This window comes from Drosophila albomicans, chromosome 3 (assembly GCF_009650485.2).
Source record: "Drosophila albomicans strain 15112-1751.03 chromosome 3, ASM965048v2, whole genome shotgun sequence".
NCBI classification, from domain to species: Eukaryota; Metazoa; Arthropoda; class Insecta; order Diptera; family Drosophilidae; genus Drosophila; species Drosophila albomicans.
The window spans coordinates 36,403,538-36,421,313 of NC_047629.2; the positions used below are offsets into that span (position 1 = coordinate 36,403,538).

A 17,776-nucleotide genomic window follows, 5' to 3' on the forward strand; every position below is an offset into this window, starting at 1 on the left:
CATACACTCTCAATATTCGTTCCCCTGTTTTGAAATTGCAGACAGCCAAATGCATTTGCAGCAACGAAATGGAAAATGAAATAAATGCAACAATTGGCGACTAGGAAATGGAGGAGAGTGGAACAGAGCACAGAACACAGAATGAGAGATCGGGCTGAGCTACAAAGTAGACGTAGACGATTAATGAATGCAAGCGAAAGGGCAAATAAAGCCGATTATCAAAATGCGCTACAGTGAAGAATTTGCAATTAAAATCAAATGATTAAGTTGCAGGTCTAAAAATTTAAAAACAGAAACGTAGAAAATAATGGGCATAGTAGTGCAGCTTAAATTTGAAAAGATATGTATGTTTATTCTTTAATAAAAAAATTAAACAATGAAAAATAAAAAAGTAACAAAATTAATTATTATTCAATCTTTAACAATAAATTGAACATTTCTCTCCATCACTATTATTTACAATTTATTTATTTTCAGTGCAAGTAAATTGTTCATTTCTTTATTTCCTATCTAAAGTTAAATCGTATAAATCTTGGTTCTATTCACAAATATTTGATGTCAATTAAAGTTTTTAACATGAGATTTTAATAATTATTTTTTAATATTTATTTTTCAATAATATTAACATGCATTTCATTTTTGTTCAACAATGCAATTTAAATTTAAATTTGTTTCAAGTCATTTGAGACTCTATTTACTTAACACCCCCTTTATTCAAATGCTCTACGAAAACAGCGAAGCGCATATCACTAGGAACGCGCTCATTTGCCCATCTCTAGCAATAAAACTGCGAAGCATCGAAACAGCGACGACGACGTCTACTGGAAAAAACGTCGGCGGCGCAAACGCGTCAACGGATTTTTGTGTTACACACAATTTCAGTGCTTGATTTGTTGCTGCCAGTAAGTGTGTGTGTGTGTGTTTTGTCTGAGACGAGTCGTCTCAGTTGTCGCTCTGCTTTTTTTGCGCTCATTCTTTTGCTCGCTTTTACTTTCTGTTGTTGCAATTAAACGGCGTTTTTCCGTCTGATCGGCAGTCGAGAGAGCCGAGACGAAACGAGCCGAACCGAACCGACTCCGAGCACATACACGAGCATGAGAATGAAACCAAGTCCGAGCGTAGAGCCAACGGCCTGGACTGCTCTTTGAGCTCAATGCGCGCGTCGCGCTATCGTCGACAGCAACAACAACATCAACAGTGACAGCGACTGCAGCGCCGACGCAGACGTCGCGTCGATAACGGTAAAGCTGACGCGCACACACGTTGTGAATTGGCCCAGGCAGCGCGACCAAGCCAGGCGCAGAGCCACAGCGCGAAGAGAGCGTCAGTGAGTAAGTTTGAGCGAGAGCGAGAGAGGATAGCGCATGTTGAGCGCGCGTGATTTTTTGTGGCTGTGTCGCCTGCGCCTTTGGCTCTTTGTTTGGCCCATGTCTGTGTGCGCTTGTGTGTGCGTTTGTGTGAGTCGTGCTTGTGTTTTGATGCGCTAACACACAGTGAGAGTACTTACGTTTTGTGGTGAAATAAACAACAATTAAATATTATTCAAATATTAATGAAAAAAAAAACTATTACAAACGTAAAGTGAACATATTTTGTGCATCGTGTTATAGTTAGTGACATATATAGCCGACAAAATATCGATAAAGATTTCAAGCATCGATAATCTTACACCACTAGTGTTAGTGTATTTGCGATGCGACTTTCTCTGCATACGATACTCTTCTTGTTGGTTTTGGCTTCGCCTCGAAAATGCGGGCTCGCTGCTAACGGCTCTGCCAACGTCGTCGTCGTCTGTCACAGCTCGCGGTGGTTGTTGATTGTTTTTTTTGGTTTTGGTTTTTAGTTGCTGTTTAAACTTGGTCGTGAGAGGGTAGCACAGCCCCCCGTCGTTGATCGCGCGCTGCTTTGGCTCAAAAAACACACTCAACAAATACATTTGTGATAAAGTGAACTTTAGTGTCAAGTGAAAAAACAGTGAAGCTGCTCAATAACAATAACAACAATAATAACAACAACAACAAAATTAATCTGCAAATACTACAACAAATTTTGATGGCGCCCGCCGCCGTTGCCGCTGCTGCTGCCGCCTCGGGCTCTTCACCCATCATCACAACGAATTCGTTACAGGACATGAGCGCAGCCGCAGCAGCGATTGCGCTGGACATGAAACCCAAAGGCGAACTCAGTGTGCTGCCCACCCAAAAGATCAAGAAATGTGTGTAAACATTGCGGCAAAAACAACCTCTTCTTCTTTATCATTACCTCCTTTTTCTTATAGTGGTTCGTCGTAATGCCTCTGACAAACTGAAGCTCATACAAATGGTTCATGATAATCCCATTCTGTGGGACTCGCGCCTGCCGAATTTTAAGGGCGCCGAAGAAGAGAAGAATCGCGCTTGGGAACACATTGGCAGGGAGTTCAATGCGCCCGGTCGTCGTGTGGCGCGCGCTTTTAAATCTCTGCGAGAATCTTATCGCCGCGAACTCGCCCACGTTAAATTAATGGGCAATGGATTTAAGCCCAAGTGGAGTCTCTACGAGGCCATGGATTTTCTACGCGATGTCATCAGGGAGAGAAAGTGAGTAACACCAAATATCTACACCCCGTTAGGTTGATCCCTAAAAATACAATTGTTCGTAGGCTAATCTTAACTTGTTTATCAGTTAAGCATATTTTCAATTTTATTTTTAAGAATTGAAAAACCAAAGGTTTAACATCTTGTTTTCAACATTATTTTGATTGCTGATTAGTCACACATTATAATAAGTATTTTCGACGTTATTTTAAAAATTTTATACATTTTTTATACAGGCTTAACTTTTCTTATTGATCAGTTTTTCTATAATTTTCTTTAAACTCAATTTTCTTTTGGCAAAGATTTTTTTTAATATAGTAAGAAGTAACTTAAAACTGTAGGGTTACATTGAATTTGAATAATTCTAGAAATTGGGGTTTATAATTTTGTGCAGTACATACTCAATATGTACTATTGATGATATATATTTTATTATTAGACATATATATTATTTTATTGCGTCATATTGCAATTCTCTTTAATTTTGAGGCTCAGTCTAATTTTAAAGTCTGAGTTGTGTACCGCAAAAACTTGAGCTTGTTTGGAATAACCTAGAAATCATATGAAAACCTTGCTCGCAATACAATGTATAAAACATATTCATGTTCTGTATGTACATGGGTCTTATCAGGAGCTCAGCTTACACCCACCTGAATTTGGTTATTATTGACCGACCAACCGATCGAATCATCGGCTATTTTATTGTCTTTAGCATGTTCGGAGGGCTCTTGACTAATATTACAAGTGGAGTAAGTGCGATAAGAGCGACAATAACAAAAGCGAACGGAATTGGAATCAGCTACAGAAACAGAAGCGTATGGGGTGAATGCGGGGGCAAAAGATCGGACTTAAAGCGTGAATAACGCTTCTTTTCTTTGACTTGTTGGTTTTTTGCTATTCGTTTTTTTTTTTGTTTTTTTTTTTTTTTTTTGGTTAAGGTTTTATTTTTGTTGCTGGGTTTCCATCCAATATTAGCTTAAGCTTTACGCATTGTCACGCCCGATCCACGAGTTGAACTCGAGTTTATTTCCGTTGGCAAAGAAAGAGAATCGAGTGCAAAGAGCAATTCTTTTTGTATTTTTTTTAGAATTTCTAAACTGTGCTAGAAGAAAGTTTCCTTTGCCATGTTGTGTGACGATGACTCAATCGATCATGTTTTGAAATTAAAATGATTCTTATTGTAGCTATATATTCAACAAGTACTCGTATATGGTATTGGTATAGGTTACCGCATTGTTTGTTCAGTCAAATGAAAAGTCGATTCATTTTGTGGGTTTTCGAAGACTGCAGCGAAAGTAAAAAGGACTGACTGTGAATCACTAGATAAGACGTTAACTGAGTCATAAATTGTGGTAATTATGAACTGAGTCGAGTTAGTCGATACTTAGGGTTACTGAGTACGCATCTGTCTTCTATCCGATAAGACTAGTAATTCTAGCTTCGATAATGCTTTTGAAAACCTTATCAAGCAGACTGTCTATTGTGTATTCCCCGCCATTTGCATAGAATATGATGGATGTGAGTCACAACGTTGATCATCTTGAAGTGATTCTTTTCGGGAATTCAACAAAGTGTATTCTAACAGTTCACTTGAATGGTTTTAAAAAAGATAAGATTTAAATTATATTATTTAATAAAGATGAGGAATACTTTTGCAATTCTATTTTTAATTCTGATTTCTAGGAACACAATTAAGCCTTCAACTTGATTTTTAAATCTTTAAGTTAGGTTTTCCGATATATTTTATAAAAAAAAAAGCAAAAAGTTAAATTGTTGTTGAGCTGTTTTGACATTTGTGTCTACGGTATTGTGCCCCTCTGTGCACCTTATCGTTGTTGTTGCATCGCTCTGCAATTTGCATGACGAAAGAACCCCGAACTGAGAAATGGGAATTGAGAACCAGACAAATCTCAGCTAAGCCCCTGTAAAAACATCTGCCCAATACGCAGGCACTGACATGCACATGCATGCACACACATGTACAAATGTGAATACATATGAATGTGAGTGTATTCGCTATGAGTACACTCGAGTTCGAGTCTCGAAACCGTTGGACGGAAAAAACCAATTCGAACAAAGAAATGACCAGGCTCATGGGGCTAATGGGCCGCGTCAGTTTTTTGTGTGGATGCTGCGATGTTGCGGGCTCCCCCCTCAAGCACCCCTTACTTCGCCCCCTTCTGCTGCCCCTACAATGTCTGTACTTTATGTACATATATTTATATATGAAATAAGGCCATTTCCTTTCAATTGACTGTACCCACATCGACAACATCGGCAACAAGAGCTGAGGCAACAACACACAGTGCTGCTGAGTCTCAGCAGAGTCCACACACATGCCCGCACTCACACACACAGACGCACACATATTTAAATTTTTATTATTTTGAGCTGATAACAGACACAACTGAACGGGCCCGGCCCGGGAACGCGGCTTGAGCCATAAAAACAGATCTCGTCCAGAGCGAAAATTATACAACGCGATTGTTGTTGTTGTTGTTGTTGATGCTGCTGTTGCTCGCCACTTGAACCAAAAGCAGAAACGAGAGGGAAGCTGCAAAGACCAATAACAGCAAAAAAAAAAAAAAACAAAAACGCTTTAGCCTGACTGCGCTGCCAACTGCGCTGCTGGCAGAGCGAGAATTAACGAAACGAACTGAACGATGGCAGCGAACGAGACGAGAGAGAGAGAAAGGGAGAATGAGAGAGAGAGAGCGACAGCGATGAAGCGAAATATGAAAATGACAATCAGCGGGACAAAATGAACTCGCGATGAGATTGCGGCGGCGGCGGCGAGTGGACCAAGTTTAGAAAAGAAGCGTAGATTAAAAATGTGCGCATGTATGTGTGTGTGATGATGCTCTGCGCGTGTGTGTGAGTGTGCGTTTGCGTATGCGTATGAGTGAGCAATTGAAAACGACGCTGCCAACGGAACGACGGATCAGGGTTAAAAATATGCGCAAACAGCCAACGGGGTTGCTCTCTCTCTCTCTTTTGCTCTCTGGTGACCATTGCGTCTCCCCCGTGCGTCCCCCCCTCACCACACTGCTCTCACTCTCTTACTGTTTGCTGGGTTCTGTGTCACGCTTATGATTTAATAAGCAAATGAGCTGAAAAATTTATGAAATTGTTGTTTGCGGGGCACTTCCTACCCGTCCCCCACCACACCCCACTTTGTAGACTGCTTGACCAACCGCGCCCCACAAAATCTCAGCTGTTGGACGCGGGATCGTCTTGGAGAGATTGTGACTTCTATATACGAAAATATGTACATACATATGCATATGGATGCGTCACTTGCGGCCCCAGAAATTACTGGGCGTATACCCAATTTGCGTAATATCGTAATATGTTATTAAAAAATATTTCATATTTGCCACGATTAAGCAATTGACGATTTTATTTATTCTCATTTACACGCATATTATAAAGTAAGGGTGACCCTTGAGAAATGTTCTACAGTTCTGAAGGTGTTTGCTGATGTGGAGATTGAGTGGTTGATTATTTGATTGACTCATTGATTGATTGCTTCTGATGTTGCAAATTGATTTAAGTTCTTAATTAAAGCGGAACTTTCGCTATATTGTTATCAAGGCTTTTCTTATTTTGGGGTTGGTGAAAAGATTTATTATAAAGGTAGTATGCGGAAATAACGTTTATTAGGGAAATTTTTGAAGTTTCAAATATTGAAGTGGATAGAGAAACTGATGATAATCTCATTTTATAATATTCTTGATTTTGTAACTATCTAAAGAGTTACACAAACTAAAAAACATTTATTGGGACTTTATGAGATCTTCCTCAAATTATGAAGATAGATCATTGCTAAAAAGATGCTTGGTATACGAGTTGGTTATTATCATAGAACTTTAAAATAAAACAAATATTTTGGGAATTCATTAAAAAAATATATAATATCTGTTGTTCCTAGTTCCTAGTGTGTTCCCAAAATTATTTTCTCTATTTTCAAATCTCTAGTTGCTTCCTTTTGACTTTGTCGCAGCTATCAGCTGGAATACTTGACTTTATCAAGATTATTCCTACTGATTTGTGGAATCATCTGTAGACTCTCCGAGTTTAAAAGGCCAATCGATGGCTGACTGTATCTGCCAGAATATGGCTTATCAAGCGAACTCAGCCAAGAGCGGAAACTTGACCAAACGGCAGCCGCAAATGTTTGAGCTGATAAACGTAAAGAACTGAATAATTCCTAGGAACGAAAAAGCAGCACGCAATTAAATAGAAATGCAAACTGTCCGTTATTAGCTCTGGCCTGACTTGGTCCCAAGGCGGAAGCAAACACTGATAACGAGTCCCATGTCGGGGGAAAAAAGTGGCATAGAAAAAACCAAAAAACCCAAAACGAAAACGAAAACGACCGCAAGCAAATAGAGCGATTTGGTTTTCTGGAACATGTGAAAACGCATTTGGCCGTGATTATTCTGTTGTTGGTTTATAAGAATGGAAAATGTGAAAAACGTTTCGCTTCGCATATCGTTTTACAGTTCCAATTGTCAACTACCTGCTGCTGGGGGAAAATATATACACTTCTTCTTCTTCTGCTCGAGTCTCCCATCTAAATATAGCCACGTCTTCAGTTTGAGGCCGTGCAGCAGCTGTGGAAAATGCGCTTGAAATTTGAGTAGCTGCATTTTTGTAGCAAGCGAGAGCTGCAGGAAATCGAGCTCAGTCTCGTTGGAAAACCGAAAACCGAGAACAATTTTCGGATTTTTGGTAGTTTGTAACGCATTTCGCTGTATTTGGGGTTTTTCATTCTCTGAGCACGTTTTGGGGGTTGCTTCGACTCCATTTTCGTTTCGCTAGCTATTTTTAGAATTCCGGTAAAGAGGGGGAAGCAAATTACATGATATTGTCATTCAAATTGATCTAGGCTTTAGTTTTTACATGTTTAGTGCTTAGTTTAAATTCTGTTCAAGCTTTATTAGATTTGAAATACAGAAAATTATAGTTCTGGGATTTCCTTCAAAGAAAGGAATAAATTATTTTTAGTTTTTCTTATATTGAACTAAACCACCTTATATATTGTAATGAGTTTATCATATTAGTTCTGAAATTTATTTAGTTTTTTAACTAGAGATTGATAATATAATTTTTTACTACTTTATGTATTCCCCAAATAAATATAACTACGTCTCAGCGGTTTGCGTATAATAATATTATATTTACTCTGTTATATCTTGACTGGTGTCTATTCTAATATATTTGAATACATCAAAATATTCAAAGTTTTCGTTAAATGCAAGTGCATTATGTAAGCTATCTTACGTCATTCAAATAATATAGATATAGATTTGAGTAGCCACCGTTATATGTGTGATATATGTTCCTAAAATACTCCGCACAACTCACTCCTTATGAAGATATGCTGAAATGTGACTTATGTATTTGCTTAACATTAAGGTAGTGCCGATTAAAAATTGAAGTTTATGAAAAAGTAAGTTTTATTTCATAATCTTTATTTTCAAAACTATTATTACGGCCCTTAGTTTTCAATGAATTCTGAAGTCCTTTTTCATCTTAGTACTTAAATAATGTGAAATTTATTTGATGCAGTGATCATTATTATTATTATATATTTCATATTATTATCATTATTTTTTTTCAATGAATATGATAAGATAGATTATGCAAATTTAAAATTAACGTTCATTTCCAAAATTATCGATTACTTTTATTTTAATAAAATTGTGAAATGATGACACATCGTTAACTAAAGAGTATTTAATATTATATTTTAGCAATAGCAAATTTCTTGAATTAAATAAATAATAAACTTTGCTTTCTTTTGTTTTTCAGGGGCGCTTCTCATGCCAGCGATCTCAGTCTGAGCGCCTTCGCCCAGCACTTGCACAACAACAACAACAATAACAACAATAATAACAACAACAACAACAACACACACAGTTTGCTAAGTGCGAGCAAAGTCGCTGCAGCCACAGCGCTGAAGATGAGCTCCTCGTTCAACGATTCCTCGAGCGCGGTGCTGAATCTTTCCAAGTGCTCGACGAATATGAGCGATGATTTCTACTGCGATTACTATGTGAAGCCGGAGCTGGACTTGTCCACTGGCGGAGGCGGAGGAGGCAACAATGCTGGTAGCAGCAGCAGCGCCAGCAGCAATGGCAGTGGCAGCGGAGTGGGCGTGGCAGCGCAACCGTTGCCCGCCCATCAGCAGGCTCAAGCGCAGGCGCAGAACGACAGTCGAGTAAGTTCGACACGCAACGATAGCGGAGCTGGGCTAGCTTCACATCAACAGAGCTACGATGACATGGATGCCAGTTCGTTGCGCAGCGGCGACGACGACAATGGCAACGTATCCGTGTCCGATGAGGTCGAAGAGCTGGAGGTGATCGATGCTGACTTTCCGTATCCCATTATCCTCGGCTCGAATTCGCCGCGCAGCATCGCCGAGAACGGAGGAGCGACAACGTTGCGCAAGCGTCGTCGTCTTGGCGAAACGGATGAGCTGGAGGATGCGGATATCGAAGGCGATGACTATGAGGATCAAATGCTGCAGCAGCATCGTCATCTGCGGCAGCAACAGAATGCCGCAGCGGCCGCTGCAGCTGCTGCTGCTGTGGGCGGTCTCGAGTTGCCACCGCCGCAAACAGTGCGCGAGGTTCTTAACTCGAAGTTCTGTGGCTTCATCTCGGCGAAGCTGAACAGCATGGAAGACTCGGAGGCGGACAATCTGATGAATCGCATCATGTTGCTGGTGGTGCAAATGCAACAATGCGAGGCAACCAAATAGTTGTCAGGGTTCGGGGAATCTTAGTCTTAAATATAGCCAAGCATTGTGCATTATGGATTAATGCAGCTTCTGCTCAAAGCACAAAACACACAACATTTATCTTGCCATCAACTTTTTTCACGAATTATTCTATTTGCCATTTCAAATTTCCAATGCCAAATTTGTGCCATGCCAAAAAAGAAAAGATGTAAACAAAGAAAGTTCTATAACTAGTTCCCCTATGGATCAATCTATATAGCTATACCCAAAAAAAGGAATACGAAACAAAAACCAAGCAAAGAGAGCAACACACACAAAGAAAGAAAGACACACAAAACAAAGAAAAGACAAAGAAAGTTAGCAAAGTATGAGATTTAGTTTATTATAAACGTTAATTTAGTTCTAAGTCGCAAACAAAAAAAAAAAAAAACTTCAAGTAATACTTACCTTACTCTCTCATCACAACAAACGAATACAACAAAACATTTATTATTTTTTATTTTTATTATTTGTTTTAAAATTCTTCTTGAAGATACTCTTACTTTTATTCGGTACAAAGTCGCAAACATTTGAATTCTTGCCAATGCCAGAGCGAATCGCATTGTTATCGTCTAAGTTTAATTTAAATGTGGCAAATACATATTAAATATATTAATATTACACATTAAAACTTCATTTACGTCAATATTTATAGCTGGAATACCATTATCATTATCATTATCATACATATAATCATATTCTTTAATCCTCTAACGTTTTACTTTTACACTTTTATCATCGTTTGCAAAGCGTTGTAAATATATTTACGAAAGAAGCGTTAAATAAAAAATACATTTATTTTACATGAACGGAGATCATAATTTAAGAGTTGGCGGGTTATTTTAAAAATGTTTTTAAATATTACTATACATATATATTTTTTTTGTTAATTTTGTTACCCCAATATTTGTTTTCCATTTTATAAAATTTTGATGATTCTTCGTTTTCTTCTGGTAATCTTCTTAAGTAATCCATCCTATTGGAAGTTAAATGATAATTTATTTTTAGGTAAAGAATATAATAATTATATCTACCTCTATGGATTGTCTGTTAATCATTTCTTATAACACGTTCAGATAAAATCTTCTTGGTCCCTAAATTTCTAAATTTTTTTTTTACTTTTACTTTTATTGCTATCTTACTAATCGATAATTTAGTGATCTTCAACCTTCATGATGATCTCTTTTATATATTCATTTTAATAGATCGTTTGATTGACATTCGAAAGATCATTAATCTGTCGTAGCTTATCTTTTCCCATTACCAAAATCTGTTTTGCCTGCATAGAAGCAATTGGCATTATCTTGTTTACCATCTTTCACACTACAAACAGCATTTATCTGAATGCGATATTTGGAAAGGTTCCTTCACACACACAATATATCACTCATGGAACATGGCAACAGACCATTAGCATGCCGCACACACATGTAGAGGCTGCTTGTACCCCTCTTCCTCCTCCTCCTCATACTCATCACGCTTGGACCATGACAAACTCACACACATTTGGCCAGATGTGAGGCAGAGCAAAAACCCCGAAGCTGAAGACGCAGATACAGAAGGCGTCATAAAAACCAGTCGTCAATGAGACAATAGATAAGCCCAAGCAGCGCATGCGCCATGGGACAAGAGAGAGAGAAGGATAGGCGAAGAGAGAGAGTGAGAGAGAGAGAGAGGCGACCAGATGTGGGCATGCCAAAAATGATATAGACCAACTTAGGAGCCTGCACTCAAACATCATCATCATCGTGAACCATGAATGAATTGAAAGGCGCAGAGAACAACAAAGAGACTGCTGCCAAGATATACAAAAACAACCCTCAAAATGCGGTCCATACGATCTGAGCCCTAAACTCGGTATGGCACACAGTCTGCTGGTCTGGTTTATGCCTCTACCTAAAGCAAGAGAGAGAGAGTGAGAACGAGAAAGAGAGAGAGAGAGAGAGAGAGGGCGCTGCAAAAATGCGTCGCACATGCGCGGAAAATTGCCAAAAAGCATTGCCACGGTCACGACTCAAACTGGTTCCCTTATTTACAGCTCACGGCTCTTATTGTCTGTTAGCCTTGGTAGACTTTGTTGGCAGCGATCCGATCCGATCCGGTTAAGGGATGCTGTGAACTCTGGGTTCAATGACCATGGCCATCTACACTGAGGGTAGAGAATTCGCTTTGCTTTTTGAGTCAATATTCGATAGCACATTTTTTTCTGTTGGTTTTTATGATGAATTCCCTGCCAAAGGAAGCGTCGTTTCCTTTTGTATGCGCAGAGCGCTAATAAAATGAGAGCAAAAAACTATATTATATTTGGTTGCCATGGGAAAGACTTTGATTTGGCTGATGTTCTATACAAACAATTTAATGTTTTGGTTTTAAAACGCAGGAAACATTTCTGAATGCGGGAAATATCACAGGTAAGGTTGTTATGACTGCTCTAGCATTCATTTTAATCCTCTCTATAAACATAAGTAGGCAACTGAGTGGGCTTAAAAAATACAATGCGAGATTAACTACAAATGTTATGAAATTTAATAAGTCTAATATAAATATTACTTTCAGAACATAAGGGGTTCCATTCAAGTCATTCTATTTAAAGTTATGAGGGTCGATTTATAATATTATAGATTTGTTTGAAAACTAAACATATGTCGACAGTTCGTATTATACTTTAAAGAAATAGATACTAATCTATATAACATATATATATAACAAATATTAAAGTTTTTTAAGTACAAACCAGTTATTTCCGTAAAGTTAGCACAACGACTTGAAATTCCTTAAGAAGAATTTAATTCAGAATTTAATTTGTAAGATTTAATAAAATCTTGATTTAATGAGTTGAAGTATAAATAATAAAATATGAAGGTGATCTAGTTTTTTATTTGTTTTAGTTTATCTGTTAACTTTAACCAATAAACTTACAGTTCAATATTCCACAATATTTACTTAAAAATTTCACGAAGAGATAAAGAACACATATCCTATTAGGGAATTCCTTTCAATTGAATAATTAAATCAATAACTTTTCTTATCGACCAAATTACAACTTTATTTTCTATATATAGTAATCTCAACATTTAAGACACAAAGCGTTATAAATATATAAATCGCTGTTTAAATAAATTTGAAGCTAATCCATCGAAATTTCGAATCGCAAGTTAACTAAGACACTCTATAAAATAACTGGCGATGTCGCTGTTTCTTTTTATAAAGTGTACTAGATTAAGTTGGGATTACGAATTGACGACTTCTTCAATTTGCAGTAGAATACTTTGACTGAGTGTCGTTCTCCGACTGATTAAAACTCGTTGTTGGAGGGGACTCAATGATGAAAGTTTTTGGCTGGTTTGAATTCTTTGAACAATGCCGACCTTTTTCGCATTTCGTTAATTTTCTGGGTTTGCCAATGGCATGAGGATAAACGAGAGATGGTTCGGTCATTGAATGATGAGAAGTGGGACCCATTAATCTAAAAAGATCCGTTTGCGATTTAAAGCAATAACAAGCTGAAGTTCCAGAGCACTTGCAGTTTGGTTTCTGCTTGGAACAGTTGTTTTTTTGAGCTTTGAAAGAAGTGACTGGATAGGTTTTCTTCAAGCAATTGGAACTGGATTTACGAGAAGCAGTTGCTTTAGGTGGTGTTGATAGATTTTTACAAGGTTGAAAAATGTAGCAATTTGCACTTTTTGGGGTTGGTGAAGCTCGCCTTGATGTACTTCCTTGAGGATGTTGAGAGGAGCTTCTGGGAGGTTGCTGAGAGGAGCTTCTGGGAGATTGCTGAGAAGAGCTTCTGGGAGGTTGCTGAGAGGAGCTTCTGGGAGGTTGCTGAGAGGAGCTTCTGGGAGGTTGTTGAGGGCAAGTTCTAAGAGTTTGCTCAGAGGAACTCCTTCGCGGTTTCGGAGATGTTTTGGGGGGAAGTTTTTTAAGTGCTTTGAATTCTTTCTTATAAGTATATTGAGAATATTGAATTCCCAGTGGATTTAAGGAGTAATTCTTGTTGTCTTCTTTTATGTCTTTGGGGTTTTCTATCAACGAAAGTTTGGAACAAGGTGATTGAGCTGGAGTTTCGCATTCCAGACGTCTTTTAGTCCCATCTTTATGGTATCCAAAGAGAGAACTAGCTGAACTTGCTTCTTTATTTCCTGCGAATTCACATTCAATTTTAACTTTCTGTTTCTTCAAGTCTTTGCATTGCAGTTTCGACGCTTTTGGCTCTTTAACTATTCGCTGAGGTTGCTGTAGCTTGCAATAACCCAAAGCACCCCATTCCCTAAGGTTTTCCTTGACTTTTCCGAAAGTATTTAAGGGTTTCCTTTCGCATTCGAGAACTTTGACGCATTCCCCGCGCTTGGCACAACTTCCCATACAGTCCGGGCTGCATTTGAGATGCTTTCTCTTGATGGGGCGATATACTTGAATTTTCTTTGCTTTCTCCGAGGAAGTGTCTGACTCGAAAGGTGGCTGCTTTCTGGAGCAGCGTAGAAAATGTTGAATCTCTGCACAGTCATCATCAAAGTGATCTTCCTCTTTGTCATGATCTCGCCACTTTTTCTCCTTGATCTCCGCTGACTTTTCTGTTTCAATGGGTTGTACCATCACTTGATTTGAATCTTGACTTCTACCACTGAATCTACTCGCTCTTCTTTCCTCTTGTTGCTCTTCTCTTCTTTCCACATTTACGATCGATTTACGTGGCGTTTGTTTGCCAGAACTTGCGCTGCTCATTCTTTTCGCTCTCGTGGATTCCTCTTGATTCCGGCCTGGCGATCCATTTGCGCGATGTTTATCATACAAAGCCTTAAACTCTTCAATTGTGGGAGATCTGCGACTTGGTCGACTCTCCGATTTGCGTGGCAATTCTTCTTTTTGTTGCTTGTGTAACATAAATAAACTTTTCCGGCGCTTTTGTTGATAGGGATCGGGCATACGTTGCTGCGGCAACGGCTGATCCACTTCCATGATTTTGGTTAATTCCTCGCCATAGCTGCCGCGTTTTCCTGTGTCTTCTGGTTTTCGACTGCTGCGACGTCCGAACTTGTTGACGAGTTGTCCTACTAAAGATTGCCTGGTGCTCTCGCTAAGCATCTGTGGATGCGATTTCCGACCGCTTTCCATTGTCAATCGGCTGCCCATTTGCTCAAGGGACATTGCTAAGCCTGCATGCAAGGAACTTCCCGGTTTTAAAGAGAAACGTGGCGATTTGCTGACCAGCATCGAACCCATGATCAAACCCTTTTGCTTAACACTTTTAGTTGAATTCGAGTAACCATTCCGCTGGGGTATTTGACTACGGTATTTTGCTGTAGTCGAGTTCTCCGGGAAACTCTTTAAACTATAATATTGACTGGGACTTTTGCGTTGTTTCTTCTTCGTCTTTGATTTTTTGCTCTTCTTTGTCTTGCGCTTTTTGCCATTTGGCTTCAACTTGACGCAATCGCAGTTCCATTCTTCTTCTTCGCTGCTGCTCGTCTCCTCATCGGGCCAAGTCTCAGCTAGATATCCTCGTTGTGCGCAACATGGGCGACCGCAGGTTGCACGTTGCTCCCGACACACAATGCAACCGCAGTATTTGCCATGCAACTCTTCATCCTCCGAGTAGTCTTCATCTTCGTCCGTTGATGAAGTCTCCTCATCCGAGTCTTCCTCAGAGTACGGTTCATACTTGCGCAGATTGTAGCTGCTCTCGGACTCGATGGCAAAGCGCGAATCAGTGAACTCCGTGAGATCTGTGAGGCGACTGCGCAGCACCTTGATGATTTGTCGTTGACGCACTCGCACATTTCCCAAGCTGCTCACATCACTCATCAGCGTGGGCAGCTCATCGTTATCCTTGCTCGCATCGAGTCCTTGACACGTTATCCTTTGCAACTCGCGCAGCAAACACATACGCTCATCACCCGAGGCGCAGGCGATTTGCCTCAAGCGAAACTGTATCTTGGCATAGTGCGAGGAGATGCTGAAGAGCGCATCCTGCAGACGCTGGACATCGTCCTCGAGTTGACATTCGTAGTCGGTGAGCCGGCGACTGAGCACACGTCCTTGCTCCAGCCACGTGTAGCGTCGCTCCTTGTAGCATTTCTGGTATGCATCATCCTCTTCCTGTTGTCGTTGTTCATGTTGATTGCCGTCGCCGTTTCCTTCGATGTTATTCTCCTCTTCGCTGTCCGCCAAAATGCTGCGAACCGAGCAAGTGCATCTTTTGTCTCCATTCATTATAATTATTCCTTGTTTTTTATTTGACGGGAGCTTCAGTTGTTGTTGCTGTTTTTTTGTCTGGTCTCGATTTGTGTTTCAAATTTTCCCATTTAGCAACAAAATTTTGATTGTTTCCGAAAAAAATGTGAGTGGAGCTCAAAATTCATTCTAGCAAGCCTTGAACAAATGGAGAAACTTTGTTGATTTTTTTTTCTTTTTTTTTTTTGTTAACTGCACCAAAGGCTTATTAATTCGTAGATCATCTGGACAAGACACAGTAAATAAAGTCCAGCCAAAAATGTGACAAAGTGAATGAGTGAATTCATTCCTCTTGTTACCAAATTTTTGAACGCAATTTTTTTTAAATTTTTTTTATAAAAATGACTCTAATGTCAAGGTAAAATTTATTTTTGTCAGACGTCATAAAAAATGGAAAAGAATAAGTTCAAAGTTAATGAGAATAAAAACTTTTGGAACTTAGAAAAATTAATTTAAATTAATAACATTTCAATCTAAAATATTTTTTAAATTGAAATATGATTCTTTAATCATGGTTTTGAAAGTTTACTATTCCAACAAGTAAAGTTACAGTCGAGTGTGCTCGACTGTGAGATACCCGCTACCCATATTGAATAAAGGCAAAATATTGCGGTATTTTTCAAAATATACCAAAAATAGAAAAATACTAAAATATTTTTAGTACCGATATAGTACCACATTCAAAATATACCATAGACGGCATAATATACTAGATTGTCGGCCAAAGCAACTAAAACCCCTAGTAAGTAGGCGTTTTTGCCCATGCAAAAGTATTTCTTTAATAACTTCCACAATTTTTATCTGATCGCAACCAAATCAGGAATCACACTTACTATAATTATTATTGTATATACCAAAATTCGCAGCTCTAGCTCTAAAGTTACGCTTGTTAATCGATTTTTTTGATTTGCGGGGGCGGAAGTGGGCGTGGCAAAAATTTGAAACAAACTTGATCTGCGTGCAAACATAACAAATGCTGTCGAAAAATTATAGCTCAATCTCTTATAGTCTCTGAGATCCAGTGTTTCACACGGGCAGACGGACAGACACACAGACGGACATGGCTAGATCGTCTCGGCTATTGATGCTGATCAAGAATATATATATGTACTTTATAAGGTCGGAGATGCCTCCTTCTACCTGTTATATACATTTCCAAAGTTATAATACTCTTCTACCCTATGGGTAGCAGATTTAAAAATTAACCATAAAGATTTAAATATCATGCAGGATATGAAAATAAAAATTAGAAAATAAGAATCGTCAATCGAAGTATAGCGAATGTTGTAATTCCCTTACTATTATGATAGGACCTAAACTTTGGCACAGTAAGTAGATAAGACACGAATTATTTCGAATATGGGAAAAAGGCCTTGGTTTAAACAAGTTTATTAGAGAGTAGAACAACTAACTATTAAAATAAACTTGAAAATAATTTCCTTAGATTTATTTTAAAATATCAAGGCAATGAAAAAGATTCTAAGATTTTTCGACGGGGGTCAATTCTTGACTAAGAAGTACAGAATTAGAATTTATAAGTTTGATTATGATTAAGGAATTCACTTTTTGGGTTCAACATGACATTTCAAAATAATTCAAGAATTTCTTATTAAGATTAGCATATGTTTTTTATATGCATGTTAATTGGCCTTGTGTTAATATTCTGATACAATCTTATAACTGGCCGATGAAGCTTACCAGAGTAGGTATATTTCATATTCATAAAATATGCTGAGTGCACTTTATGAATGCAATTTGAATAATTCATAATATTCATTGCCATTAGTAGATGTGAATTAATATGCTTTTGCATTAATTTTGAATTATTCATATTATTTACTTTAATGTTCAAATGCATATTTAATAAGTTCGTCTTTAGCATAAAGTGTGTTGTGTGCTTTCACGCTGCATCTTTTGCTGCCATATGGATGCGCCACGGATGCAACGGCAGCCACATGCAGCATGCAACGGAACACGCCAAAATGTGCAACAAGCTGAAAAATTGGTAGTAGTTGTAATCAATGCGCGGTCCATCGGGTATAACTCGCCTCCTGTTCCTCCTCTTCCTTCTGCTTCCCCTAAAAACTGGCAGCGAACGCGCTTCACGCGAGCCGCAGGGCGCCAAAGCAGAACACACTAAACAAATTTCGTGTATCCAAAAGATTTAGTCATGTTGCAA

At 38.6% G+C, this 17,776-nt stretch overlaps 2 protein-coding genes across 2 annotated transcripts; one reads left to right on the top strand and one right to left on the bottom strand.

Moving 5' to 3' along the window:
* The first annotated feature begins 1,843 nt into the window (after window positions 1–1,843).
* On the top strand, window positions 1,844–10,169 carry LOC117569971 (formin-J). Its single transcript, XM_034251348.2, has 3 exons — window positions 1,844–2,215; window positions 2,279–2,579; window positions 8,394–10,169. The coding sequence occupies exons 1-3, from the start codon at window positions 2,053–2,055 to the stop codon at window positions 9,346–9,348; spliced, it is 1,419 nt and encodes a 472-aa protein (XP_034107239.1). The 5' UTR covers window positions 1,844–2,052; the 3' UTR covers window positions 9,349–10,169.
* A 2,336-nt stretch (window positions 10,170–12,505) lies between these two features.
* On the bottom strand, window positions 12,506–15,886 carry LOC117570646 (uncharacterized). The gene has a single exon (XM_034252413.2). The coding sequence runs from the start codon at window positions 15,574–15,576 to the stop codon at window positions 12,616–12,618; it is 2,961 nt and encodes a 986-aa protein (XP_034108304.1). The 5' UTR covers window positions 15,577–15,886; the 3' UTR covers window positions 12,506–12,615.
* Window positions 15,887–17,776: the final 1,890 nt, after the last annotated feature.